The sequence below is a fragment of the Camelus bactrianus genome, chromosome 1 (assembly GCF_048773025.1).
Source record: "Camelus bactrianus isolate YW-2024 breed Bactrian camel chromosome 1, ASM4877302v1, whole genome shotgun sequence".
Taxonomy (NCBI): domain Eukaryota; kingdom Metazoa; phylum Chordata; class Mammalia; order Artiodactyla; family Camelidae; genus Camelus; species Camelus bactrianus.
The window spans coordinates 2,940,066-2,953,319 of NC_133539.1; the positions used below are offsets into that span (position 1 = coordinate 2,940,066).

General features: G+C 53.2%; 1 protein-coding gene across 12 annotated transcripts in view; it reads right to left on the minus strand.

Moving 5' to 3' along the window:
• The window catches only part of SLC37A1 (solute carrier family 37 member 1), a 79,374-nt gene that overhangs the window by 36,423 nt on the left and 29,697 nt on the right, over window positions 1-13,254 (minus strand). For all 12 annotated transcript variants that reach the window (XR_012501166.1, XM_074348566.1, XM_074348509.1 and 9 more), the window contains 3 exons: window positions 12,009-12,090; window positions 3,065-3,197; window positions 2,269-2,347 (listed from right to left, as the gene is read on the minus strand). Coding sequence is in view for 11 of the 12 variants with exons in the window: in XM_074348566.1 (XP_074204667.1) it covers window positions 2,269-2,347; window positions 3,065-3,197; window positions 12,009-12,090 (294 nt within the window). In the remaining variant the exon portion in view is untranslated. The remainder of the gene's footprint in view (window positions 1-2,268; window positions 2,348-3,064; window positions 3,198-12,008; window positions 12,091-13,254) is intronic.

Sequence of the window (13,254 nt, forward strand, 5' to 3'; positions counted from 1 at the left end):
AGAACCCGGTCTTTCCTCTCAAGAACCAACACACCATGGAGCTTTCACTTCTGAATTTACCACAGAAAACGTACCTCCCCCGTATCATGTAAATGGCCTTTTAAACGCTAAAGCAGAGGAGGTAACTCAAAATTATAAACCACATTCGGGTCAAATTTTGAGCTGAGTAGAAACTGATCACATCCAAACGCAAGAGCATTCTAGAGCTAAAGGAATCACCTACTTCATCCTGCTCACTTCGGAGAAGAGGAAACATGTCCCAGAAGCACTGGCCCCTCTGCCCAAGGTCACAGAACAAGCGGCAGAGTCAGACGGGCCTCCTGAGAGGGCGCCATCAGCAAGGGATGCCAACGCCCTCTGGTCCTGCTGTGCCACACTGGGCCCCAATCTGGTCTCCACTTAAAAGTTTTAAAAGAAAAGGCCTAACAGAATGGACGCCATTCTACATTGTGTGAGCCTCACACAGGTAATAAAGGCCACGCCACACCTGCATGAACCTGCCGGCCATGACCTGGGTTAACGAAGGTGCCTCTGTATCTGATTCGTGTGACATACACAATCCGCTTCACTAGCCACGTGTCACGATGTCACCGAAAGGACATGCAAGGCGGCAGGGTTCACCCTCGTTGCAGCCATGAGCCTATGGGGGAGTCTCACATTAGAAGGAATTTCATAATAACCCTCACTGGCAACTTGAATCATGAGGAATGATCTTTGCCAATAAATAAGTAACAATGAAACCGCTTTATTCAAACCAGGATTCCTAACCCCAGCTCCCGTGACATCTCGGGCCAGGCAGCCCTCCGCAGCAAGGTGCTGTCCTGTGTGCTGCAGGACACTCAGCAGCGCCCTGGTCTGCCCACTGATGCCAGCAACATCCCTGCTCCAGCTGAGACGGCCGAAAACGTCTCCAGGTAGCACTAATGTCTCCTAGGAGACAAAAGCTCCCCCAGCTGAGAGCCACATTTAAATACTGTTTTCTAGTAACCGAGAAAATCACACCTCAGCTTTTGGGTATCTTTATGTTACTGATTACTGGTGTCCAGTAACACTGCAGTCTCCAGAACACGGGTACTGGGCCCCAGGGTGGCCTGTGGCTGGCGGCTGGGCTGCGACCCTGCCCCTAAGGCGCCCAGGCTCGAGCGCCGCCAGATCCAGGCTTCCCACTCCTGATCCTGAGTGCCCCGTTCCCTCCCTTGGACCAGCCCTGCGGGCAGCGCAGACGTGCAAAGACAAGGGGGCGCCATCCACTCCGCCAGCACAAGCCGCCTGTCTGGGCACCAACCGCTCAGAAGGGTCCTGCGCTGGGGAGGGGGCCTGGGTCTTGATGATGCCACAGTCTGGGTGGGTCTCAGGGGAGAGAAGCATTCACAGGGATTCTGGGGATTCTCAAAGCTCTAAGGACCTCTGTCTCTGAACAAAGGCCTCTTTGGGCAAAAGGCCTTAGTTCCTATGATGCTTTTGTTAAACCTGGCTGGACTGACATGAGACCAGGTTTCAATCAGCCTACTGCATGTCTGTTACCCACAGGACACTCGCCACCTTCCGAGGGCAGCTCAGGACAGACGCGGGGACGGGATAATCATCATGGTACAGATGCTGGGAGCACGGCACGTGCCAGGCACTGTTCTGAGCACTCGACAGGCACCACTCACTCAATCCTTTTGTCACAGTCCTGAATTAAGAACTACTACTTCCCCCATTCGGCAAAGGGGAAACTGAGGCCCAGAGAGGTAAGGTAACTTGCCCAAAGCCACACAAGCATGTGGAAAAGCTGGGATCAAGTCCCAGAGATGTGTCTCTGGACCCACCCGCCAGGCGGGACAGCCTCTGTGCACGCAGGTGAGGTGCTGTTTGGGCCGAGCTGGGCCTGCCAAGCATGTCTGCTATAAACTACTCTGATGTAGGTGGAATCAGTAAACAGACGCGGCCCCTGAAACCAGAGAGGGTGTGCTGTGCTGTGTGTACGGGGCAGGGAGCTGCCAGCACATGTTCCTAAGTGACCACATCCTGGCAGGGCTCACAGTGCGCCCTAACCCCGGGCCAGGCAGGCTGTCCAAGGACAGTGGGCCTGACCGGCAGGACACCCGGGACGTGTGGAACGCGCTGCCTGGCCGACACAGAGGGCACACACGGACCCCGTCTCTGAGGAGAGGCTGGGGGCTGGCCGCCTGTGGGCGAGCCCGAGCTCCCCGTCCTTTGGCGCCGAGGCGCGCGCTGCACGCGCTGGGCTGCCCGGCGAGGGCCCGGGGTCGCCAGCGGACCTACCTCAGGTACATGCCGACGGCGTATGCGCACAGGAAGGCGTAATCCAGGGCCCCGAGCAGCTGCTGATAGTTGTCCTGGTCTGCACGCGCGTCAAACAGCAGCAGCAGGAGGAGAGGGTTGTTTAGTTTTCATGAAATACCAGTTGATGTTTGGGAGGGGGCAATAAAACACAAAGCTTCTGTTGTCTGAGTCTGGGCAGTGAACTCAGACTGGAAAGAGGTGGTTCTGAACGCAGAAAATACGGCAAGGGGGAAAAGTCGCCTCCTTTCCAATAATAGTAAAATAATCGCTAAATAGGCGTTCCTGCGCTCAGGGCGGATCCAGGCTGGCAGCGAGCACGTGGTTGCTCGTCTGCTCCACGTGTTACCCTGGCTGCTCTGAGACCCCCAGCCACCCAACACCACGCGCTGAGATCCTCTCTTCTTCCCACCCACACGGCTTATGCCGGCCAGTCCTGGCTGCTGTCTTTGACAAATGCCAAGTGCGAGTGATCTTCAGCAGATCTCCTGCCAAGAGAGACTTTTCCAGGTACGACGGCCCCGCACACAGGCGCAGGACACACAGCGGCTGAGGGAGAAGGCCAGTTTGCTAGGAGAGGACAGACTAGTCTGTACCTCGAGGTGCAGCTGTATCCGTGAGCACCATCACGCTGCTGAGATCAGTGACGCTGGGAGAGCCTGGCTGGCCACGGCCACACCACCAGCTCTGGGCCTGGCCGTCTATGGAGGAGCCCTGCAGGGACGGCCTGCTTCAGCCAGAGGACGAACATGGGGAGGGAGACGGATGGGGAACTCACCAAATGGGGCCCAGCCGCAGTCAGTCCCATTGCCCGGGAGCCGGTGGGGTGCGGTGTCCCCTGCTTTCTGGCTCTGGCTGTGGAAATGGACTTCACCCTCATTCGGAGCAGTGCAGAACCTGTGCAGCTCACCCTGGGCATTCGTGGGGAGGACAGAAGCCAGAGAGAGAACAGGCACTCAGGTGAGGTCCAGCAGGGGTGCAGCGTGAGAATGACTGCCCCTATCTCCACAGCGTTCCAGGGGGAATAAGGCACCACAGGGCGATCTGTCTGCAGGACCCACAGAGAGCCCACGGTGAGGAAGGTTCCTCGGGTGCCCAGCAACCCCTCCTGACGCGTGCACAGCAAACACGTGAGGGGCCTCGCAAAGGCGATTGCTGAGTGCCGAGTGCCCGGCATCCCAGGACCACCTACCCAGGACTGAGGAACAGGCCATCCTGCTAGATTTACATAACTGAACGCGTGTTACAGGCCCATGCAACGATGAGGATGGGTCTCAAAACAAAATGTGCTTGACACAGAGGAGCACGAGTGGGAGGACTCCACCACGGAGTTCAGGAGCAGGGAGACAAATCCGTGAGACACTGGTGAGACTCATGGTCACCCGGGGGAGGTGATGATGGGGACGGGGCGCACTGAGCCCTCTGGGAGCTGGAAAGGGGCCAGACCTTAGCCCAGGGGACGACTTCCCAGGTGAGCAGCTAAACATCTGTCAGGCCAGACACTGAAGACCTGTGTACTTTGTGCAAATCATACCTCATACCTCAAAACCAAACACCCCATCCAGGGCAGAAGGCCACCAGCCCGCCAAGCCATGCCCAGCAGCAGCACCCGCCAAGCCATGTCCACCCCAGCAGCAGCAAGCAGGGCGGGGGACAGAAGTGCTTGTCTGAGCAGTCTGGCTGTGGGGGCTGGAGCCCTGCCCGGTCTCTGGTCCGCAGACGGGGCTGCCACCGTCACAGAACTGTTCCCTGAGCCGTGACGCTGAACACCGTGCTTCGGCCGGTGCGTGGGACGGGCAGCCCGCCAGCCACGGCTGCAGTGGGGCAGGGAGTACGCGCGCCTGAGGGGCACCCTCTCCAGCAGCAGCCAGAGGGTCTGGCAAAGACGGCGTGTGTGTGCCGGGTGCTCCTCGGAGAGGACTGGCACCCTCATGCCATAGCACGCCAGCCGGGCCCATCTCTTTACAAGTGACCTGCTCCTTGTCACACGAGACAGAACGCCACACGTCTGCCCTTCTGCCTGCTGGCACCCACGTCCTCCCCAGGTGCTCGCCCTCCTACTCCTCTGCTGCTGCGCACTTTCTGGGTTTCCCACGACAAGTGCTTGGATGAACCAATCCATCAAGTGTAAGTGAGGGAGAAAGGAGGAATCCTCAAGGTCAGGGAGGTGGCCCCGAGGGGAGCAGAGGTCCTGAAGAAGCGTCCTCTAGTGAGCTGGGGCCCAAGAGAGGCCGGGCCTGGAGGGCTGTGAGGAAGGCTGGCCCAGGAAGGAGCATCCACCCCAGGGTCAAGACACAGGGTGGCGGGCAGGGGGCCCAGTCCACCAGGAGGGTAGCAGCCAGGAGGCCTATCCCCACCTTCGCCTCGTGGGCATCCGACTCTTCAGGATAGAGTCACCAAAGAGGCTGATCTCCTTTAAAAGGCTGCCTTGCCGGGGCCAAGGTCAGCCGGGGCTGGATGCCCCCGGGTTCTACATGGACGCAGGCCCCTGAGACCTGGCCCGGCACACAGGGCTCAGCTGCTCTGTGGTCGGGTGGCTTCAAAGTCATCACTGGGCTGTTCTGCTATAATTCAAACATTGCCCTAAAAACCAGCCAAGGGTTCCGCTTTCCAAACTCAAAGTAACACTTTGCAAAATAGCTTTCCTCAGCAGAGCTCAGCTCCCCAGCGGTGGAGGCCGGGTGGCGTCACCTTGGGTGACTCGGAGCCCCTTCCCCGTTCCTGCCTGTGCTCGGCGGTCTCACCCAGGCTGCACGTGAGAACTGAAGGCTGCGACTGTGAACTTGAGGTGGGGACCTGGGCGGGGGGGCTACAGTCCTTCCTTCCTGCAGAAAGCTGGCATTTCCCCACCCACCTGATTATACAGTTTTCTCCTCTTAGCCTTCAGAGGTCAGGGGTTTCCACCCACCTCTCCCTGCTGCTTCTCATGGAAGCCGACTGGGCCAGGCCCGGAGCTTCACTGCAGCTGGCCGTTCATCTTTCACTAAGAAAGCCACAGGCAACCCTTGCAGCCGAGAGGGACCCGCGGGCAGGGCCGATGCAGGGTTCCTAATGCATGCCGTGCACGGAAGCCGGGAACAGGACCGCTGTGGACGCTGCTCCGACTGGCATTTCCACCTCCTCTTTCACCATCCATAGCACACATGGGACTAGAAATGATCCCTTTTTATTTCATAAATAAGCAGAAGAGGTCTTCTGTTTCGGTCTGTCCTGTGATGAGACGTGCTGGTCAGGGACACACGCTCTGAGCTGGGTGCTAGGGCTGCCGTGCTGGCCTCCAACCCGGGCCAGGTCGTGCGAGCCCCGGACTGACTGCTGTGAGGCCGGCACCGCCCGGCTGAGCCACGTGTGTGTGGAGCGCTGTCCCGGGTCCTCGGCCCCCGCGGGGCTCCGCAGCCGTGAGCGTGGGGCCCCACAGCCATGCCTCGGCCCCCGCAGCGAGCCCCCTTTTCCCCCAGCCCTCCTCTCTCTACTGGAAATGCCGTCTCCACCCCGCCTGCCCTACTGACAGGCCGCAGCAAGAGCACCGAAAGGGTGGACGTGACACAGGCATGAAGAGCTCTGAGGCTGTTCAGCCGTGTCAGTTTTTAATAATACTGCTACATTTTAATATTTCAATGAGTTTTATTCCCTAAACCTGGTGTTTGCAGGAAAATTAAGGATTAACTAAACTGAGATAAACTTAGTTCATCAGAAAAAGACTCACCAGGTGAACTAATTCTCTCCATGCTACAAAGTCATTTGGGGGGAGCTAGTCCTCTGCTTTCATAAAAGCCGTCTCCTTTGCAAAGGTTTTACACATACGTCTTTCAACGGGTAATATAGAAAAGTAATCAAGTCACACTAGGCAGTTACTGAAAGTTGGTCAGTCAAAAGACTACATGGCAGCTGAGGGACACAGGTATGAAATGCCAGAGGAGGACAAGCAGGATGGAGCCTCGGGGCCCAGGCTGCTCATCACCATCTAAGAACGTCTGTGAACACTGGGGTGCGTGGATATTTTTGAATTAGAGTTCCCTCTGGATACATGCCCAGGAGTGGGATTGCTGGATCATGTGGTGAGTCTATTTTTAGTTTTTTGAAGAATCTCCATACTGTTTTTCATAATGTTTGCACCAAACTACATTCCTACGCTATTTACAACAGCCAAGACATGGAACAACCTAAATGCCCATCGCCAAATGACTGGATAAGAAGTTGTGGTATATTTATACAATGAAATACTACTCAGTCATAAAAAAGAATCAAATAATGCCATTTGCAACAACATGCATGGACCTGGAGATTGTCATTCTAAGTGAAGTAAGCTAGAAAGAGAAAGAAAAATACCATATGATATCACTTCTATGTGGAATCAAAAAAAAAAAAAGACATATGACCTTATTTACAGAACGGAAACAGACTCACAGACATAGAAAACAAACTTATGGTTACCAGGAGGAAAGGGGGTGGGAAGGGATAAATTGGGAATTGGAGATTTGCAGATACTAACTAATAGATATAAAACAGATAAACAGCACATTCATACTGTACAGCACAGGGAACTACATTCAGTATCTTATAGTAACTTATGGTAAAAAAGAATGTGAAAACGAATATATGTGTATTCATGCATGACTGAAGCATTATGCTGTGCACCAGAAATTGACACAACATTGTGAACTGACCATACTTCAATAAAATACATACATGCAATAAAAAAGAATACTTGATATAAAAATTGTCTGTGTAACACACAACGAAACAGCAACAACAAAACAGACTGTGAAACGCCAGAGCGACGGGAAGTTGAGGGCAGGATGAGAGAAGGCAGGTGTCAGCGTGACGGAGGATCACAGAAAACAGCCCCGACGGACAAGCGAGGTGCTTGCAGGGGAGGGTGGCCCGCAGTGGGCGACGGGCGCCCCCTCCCACCCAGCCGCGGCCCAGCTCCGCGCAGCAGGGGGCGGCACCTCGGGGACTGGCTGGCCATGCAGCAGAAGTGCTCTCTGGAAGTTCCACTCTTGCACAGGCCCCCGCAGCCATTCAGGGACAGGTATTTCTTATGTAAATGTACATTTAAGGAAGACTCCACTCTCCAAACTCTGAACTTGAGCAACTTTGCACTGAGAAACGCTTTCACTCATTCATTCCAGAAATATGGGCTGGACAGCTCCTGGGCTCTCTGGCCAAGGGTACAGAGAGGGTGCTCAGTGTCTGTAACTGGGGAGTCGGGAAGGGTCCAGAAGACACGGAGAGGTGATGATGAGGGGTGGGCGGCCAGAGCGGGGGTTTGGGGCCACATCAGCTCCCCCGGAGGAGATGAGGTCTGTCAACTCCACCTTTAGACGACACGTCCAGCTTGGGGTGTGCACACACACACGTGCATGTGTGTGGACACGAGTGTGTACGTGGTCCACACGGAGTGCATATGGTCAGTAAACTGCCTGTGGCTCATCAGGTTGTGTGGACTCATTCACTTTAACTAGCCCTTTAACAAAGCTCTGGGCTAAAAGAACTCTGCAGAGCACCATCCAAAAGGAGCCCCAGAAGAGAAATGGAAGTTGGGCGCCCGCTATGGTCTGAGTGTCGGTGCTCCACCAATTCGTATGTTGAAACCTAACCCCTAAGGTGATGGTGTTAGGAGCTGGGGTCTTTACGAGGTGATGAGGTCAGGAGGGTGGATCTCCCGTGAATGGGATTTTAAAGGGACCCCAGAGGACCCCCTCGACCTCCCACTATCTGAAGACACAAGGACACAGCCATCTGCAAGCTGGAAGAGGGCCCTTACGAGAAACCAGCAGTGCGGCACCCTGATCGGGGCGTCCAGCCTTCAGAACTGTGAGGGGTTGATTCCTCTGTTTATAGCCACCCAGTCTATGGCACTTCGTTACAGCAGCTCGAGTGGACGGCGACAGTGCTCGGAGCAGGAAGGCCAGGCAAGCTGTGCCTGTTTACAACAGCACCCGGAGGTGGTCAGCTCGTCTGAGTGAGTCACAGCGCCACGCACAAGGGGACCAAGCACACACACGCATGTGTGAGCACACACCCACTCACAAAGGTGCAGGAAACTCAAGGGAAGCTTTCTGGTCACTATCCGTTTTTCACAAATGGAACCCTTCTACATGGACTGATGCACACCGTAGCTCTTCTGACTCAAAACACCTCCTGGGACGCGTTCTGAGGCCACTGCTTTGGCTCTGACCCATTCCTTGAAGCAGTTACACCGCGGGAATATGGCTGTGCCACACGGTCCATGCAAACTTTCACCTGCTGGTTAAGTTCACATAGTAGCCAGGCTTTTTTTCTCCTTTTTTAAAAAAATTGTGAACGATGCTGCAATAAAGGTGCCTATGCAGATACCCCGAAGTGCTGGCGCCTTTATTTTTATGGGCAAAGTTCCCAGATGCAGGAATGAAGGACAAGCATTTTTAATTTCAATTAGGTGTTACCCAGAACGCTTTCCAAAAGGCTGTAACACTACATTTCCATCACCAATGCCGGAACGTCTTCTGCCTCCGTCAGTGCCAGCAACAGGGGCTGTTACTCTCTTTATGTTTTGCCAGATTGTGGGTGTAAAGTGATGTATTGCTACTTTAATTTGCACGTGCAAGCTCGCATGCAGTCCTCACAGTTCTTGGAAATCCAGACCCCTTGTCTGTGAGCTGCCTCTTCCTCCCCTCTGTCCATCACTCCTTTGGGTTTTCCCAACCTCATGCCCCTAAGACGGACATAATTCTGTTTTTGCGTTTTCACTTTTTATTTTTCACATTTGAATCTTTAACCCATCCATTTTTATAAGATAGGGATTCAACTCTATTTCTTCCAGGTGAATAACCAGTTGCGTCAACACCATTTATGAAATGACCTGTGCTTTTCCATCACCTGTCGACCACGCCACCGTATGTTTCTGCAGTATTTTCTGTACTATTCTGCTGACCTCCTCTGTGTCTAGTCTCACGCAACACCATAATAATTTGATTATAGTGACTTTAAAAAGGTTGCCTTTTCCGCACTTTCCTTGGTAATTAACTCTTGGGCGTCCTTTCATATAAACTCTAAGATTATTTTATTCAATTAAAAAAGACATTGCTGAGATTTTCACTGGAGTTGCATCCTGTTGAAATACTAACACGGGGAACAGTGGAACTTTCCAGATAGCAAGTTTCCCATGCAAAGCCCTGGTATGCACTTCCAGGCTTCTAGGCCTCGTCTTCTGTCTGCCACCGAGGATCTTACAGCTTTCTTATGGAGTCCTCTGTGTGCAGAGAGGGCTGGGCACTCATATTCAGACCAGTCAGGTCACCACTCCCCTCAGGGAATAGGGCTCCCTGCAGCTCAGGCCCTCCCTGAGAACCCCTGCTTTCAGGACTTTGTTCTGGCCCAGCTGGGGCTGGGGACACCCCCAGAGTGTCCCCTGGGCACGGGCAGGCCACACCTGTCTGCCAGTCTCCAGCTGGGAGCCGGGGCCAGAGCTGGAGCAGCTCGTGGAAAAGAGGAAAGCGCATTTGCTACACCACCTCCTCCCAGCCCTGTTTCCATCATCATCACCTATTTTTCCTTTTTGCTCTACTAAAATCAGAAAAACATGGAAGGCATCAGTGGAGACTGCAGGTAAGTCCAACAGAGAAGCCTGACGCTGTCACGACACGTCACGTCACTATGAACGACACTGAAGAATGTGACTCATTCTGTAATTCACAACCCCTGGTGGTCAATTCCAAGTAAGCAAATATATTTTAACTTTGTTTTGCTTATAACGTGCTAATTTAGGCTAGAGAGAATTCAAACTGTTCCCTGAGTCACAGAACCATTACTACCTCTAGTTTATAAATAAGATGAGCTAAACAAAGGCAGAAAACCCTGTCAGGCATTGCACAGCTTAAGTGTTCGTGTGCAGTGTGATGTCCTCCCTCAAAAGGCAAAGATGACCACGGACCCTGCACGAGGCTGCTCCACATCCAGGCACAGTTAAGGTGCAAAGCCAGACCACATGCGTGTCGAAGGGGACCTGGGTGTGACGCTGTGAATGCGCTCAGGTGTTTAAACGCCCCGGGGACCTTGTGGCAGAGAGGTCCCGAGAACCCTGGAGTCAGCCCGCCCACGTGGAATTCACCCGAAGGGGTCCTGAGTCTCAGTGTCCTCACCGGAACACTCAGACCCACGGTGGCAATTATCTCAAATGAGGAATGCGTGCATCCTGCCAGGCTGCAGGGCTCCATGAGCAGCAGACACTGTGACTGACGAAAACTTGACAGAGAGCTGGCCACGAGGCCCCGCGTCAGTAAGCCCCAAGCCCCCGGCAGGGGAGCCTGGAGCCTGGACGGTGCTCCACCCCTTTTGGGCAGAATGGAGCCCCGGGGACCCCCACATCTGGAAGGAACCCACATGCCCCGCGCTGCTGCTGAGACCCTCAGCCCGCCTGGGTCCCAGCACAGACCTCGGCTGGTCCAGAGGCGCTGGGAGGTGACGCCCCGCCCTCCACCTAGCGCTCCGGGCACTGGCCCCAGGACCCCAGTGCAGCCTTTCAGGGAAGCTCAGGAGGGCTCCCCGGCCGCTCGTGCTCCCTCAGTCCACGGCACCCACTAGGCCCCTTCAGCGGGCTTCGCCCTTTCTGAGCCGTGTGTTTACTTCCCCCAGGACGACGGGAAACAGGCGTATGTGAAGTCACCGTGGCTGGCTGGTCCTCGGCACTGACTTTGGAGCCACTGGTTGAGTGGAGTAAGGCCCTCCAGCTCCTGTTCCATCCTTTTCTCTTTTGAAAACAACATTTTAAAAGGTCTTCAAACCTCTCCATAGTTATTAAAACTCGGTATGTCAAAAAAAAAGCAAGAATTTTGGAAGTGACTTAAAGTGCAGGGGAAATCCCTGCTTCCTAGGGGCTAGGGAGGAGCTCCAGGACCCTGTGCCCCACATACTCCGGGAGTAACTGGAGAGAGGGGCACAAGGAGTGGCCAGGGCAGCGGCTCTCAGCCCCCGGGAGCAGCGGGGGGCACGACCACAAAAGCCAACAGAACTGCAGCCCCGGACCGTGTCCCTGCCGATGTTCAGAAGTTGAGGGCGCGATCGAGCCATCAGGGAACTATCTCTGGCACCGGTCAACTTCTGTGTCCCTCCTATAGCAAGAGTCAAAAGCCATGCCAGCCCGGTGACAGTCCGCAGGCAGACTGATGCGGCTCCGGGGAGGGCAAGGAAACGCTCCTGCTTTTCCCAGCGTTATAACTGGCTCTTACGTAGGATTGTCTACTTTAATCTTCTTTTCTCAAAGTCTAGTTAAATGCCTGCTTAACAACTTCCTGCCCACCCATCACTCAAACAGAAAAGCAGTGCTCCAAGAATAACGGAGAACCACCACGATGCCAGACTTGCGATCAAATCCAAATGATCACAGGGGCAATTTGGGGAACAATTTTAGATTGGATCTATTTGGAGGGAAAATTCACGCAAGACAGAATAAATATTTAATTAAGCTTCAAAATTCTGGAACCATCAACTAATAAAACTGAAAATATACTACCTCTGAAATTACAAGTCCTAAAAACATTTTAAAGATTTTAATTTCAGAAAAGAGAAACTAAAAACCAAAGCAGCAAAATAACTTGCTTCTCAGCAACCCATTTTCTCCACTCATCTTCTTACTCTGCCCCCACCCTCCCCTCGCCCCAGACTGGCTCTGAAGGTCACCAGCTCCTCACAGCATTCCAGGCAGGAAACGGAATCGAGGGCCGACAAGGGCTTCTTACCTTGACTATACTGATGGGCTTTCGAGATAAGTGAAAACTTGCATACAGCAAAAACGTCAGAATAAAAATGAAGGCTCTGTACCTGAAACACAAAACAGTGGCAGGGGATGGCATAAAATAACATAAGATGCGCTAAGAATACATTGCACTGCATTCTTAAATTTCCTTATGCTGTATGTTATTTATTCAATTCTGTATCAGGTACCCATCTTATTTATAATACTATTACAATATTATATTTTAAAAATGTGCCACTTTTACTTTGTCCAAACTCAAACTATTTAAATATTCATAGAAAAAAATCTAATCAGAGAGAAATCTGGGACACAGATGTACACGTGTTTACAAAGCAGACAAAAAGGAACGATTATTTGGTTTGTAACAAAAGTAACTGCAGGTGACTCAGATGCCTCTATCCCGGGCATTTAAGATCATATTTATTTTTTACCTTTTAGCTTCTGTGCAACTTTCTAGAAGGACACAAGCCAGGCAGAAGTATAAACATTTCACTGACCTCAGTGAGAACAACTCAGTGATGCTGACAAGCCATGAATAAGGCCACTGACATAAAAAGTCCTGCCCGAAGCCCTGCTGCCCTTCTCGGCGTGCGCGGAAAGCAGCTCAGACAGAAGTGCTGAGATGTATGGGAGACTCCAGAAAAGAGGCCACTTTAGTAAGAAGATAAAAGTTTGTTCCAGTCTAAACGTGTGAATCACTCCATAGAAAAACAATCCTTAGGGGAAGAAAACAGATCAGGAGGAAAAAGGATTTGGCCAGAGATCACGACAAGGGGCTCCCACCAGGAAGGCAGGCCCTCTGTGTCCTGGGGCCCAGCCTCCAACCCTGAGGAACCCAGCCTGCTCTGGCCCAGAAAGGCCAGTGACTCTTGAACTGCACACTGGCTGAAATGGATAATTACCCACAGCGGGGGCAGCGCCGGGGGACTGGACGGAGGCAGCGCCCTCGCTGTGCGAGGAGCCAGGTCCCCGGATCAGCTCATTCTAAGGCCCTGACGAGGAGGGACCCTTCCTCCTTTCTGCCCACATTTTCAATGTTGTGATTCACTTCTCAAGGGCAGCTTTCTGTAACTAACAGATTCCTACGGGTCTCTGCCTCTCTGGCCACCAGAAAAGGTAGGAGTTAAATATTTCCAGATTTAAAAAAAAAAGGTCATATTTCAGGTGGGAAAAAAGGGTTGGGACTCAAACCTACCATCGCGGCAGCAGCCGCGCGGAGTGAAAGGAAA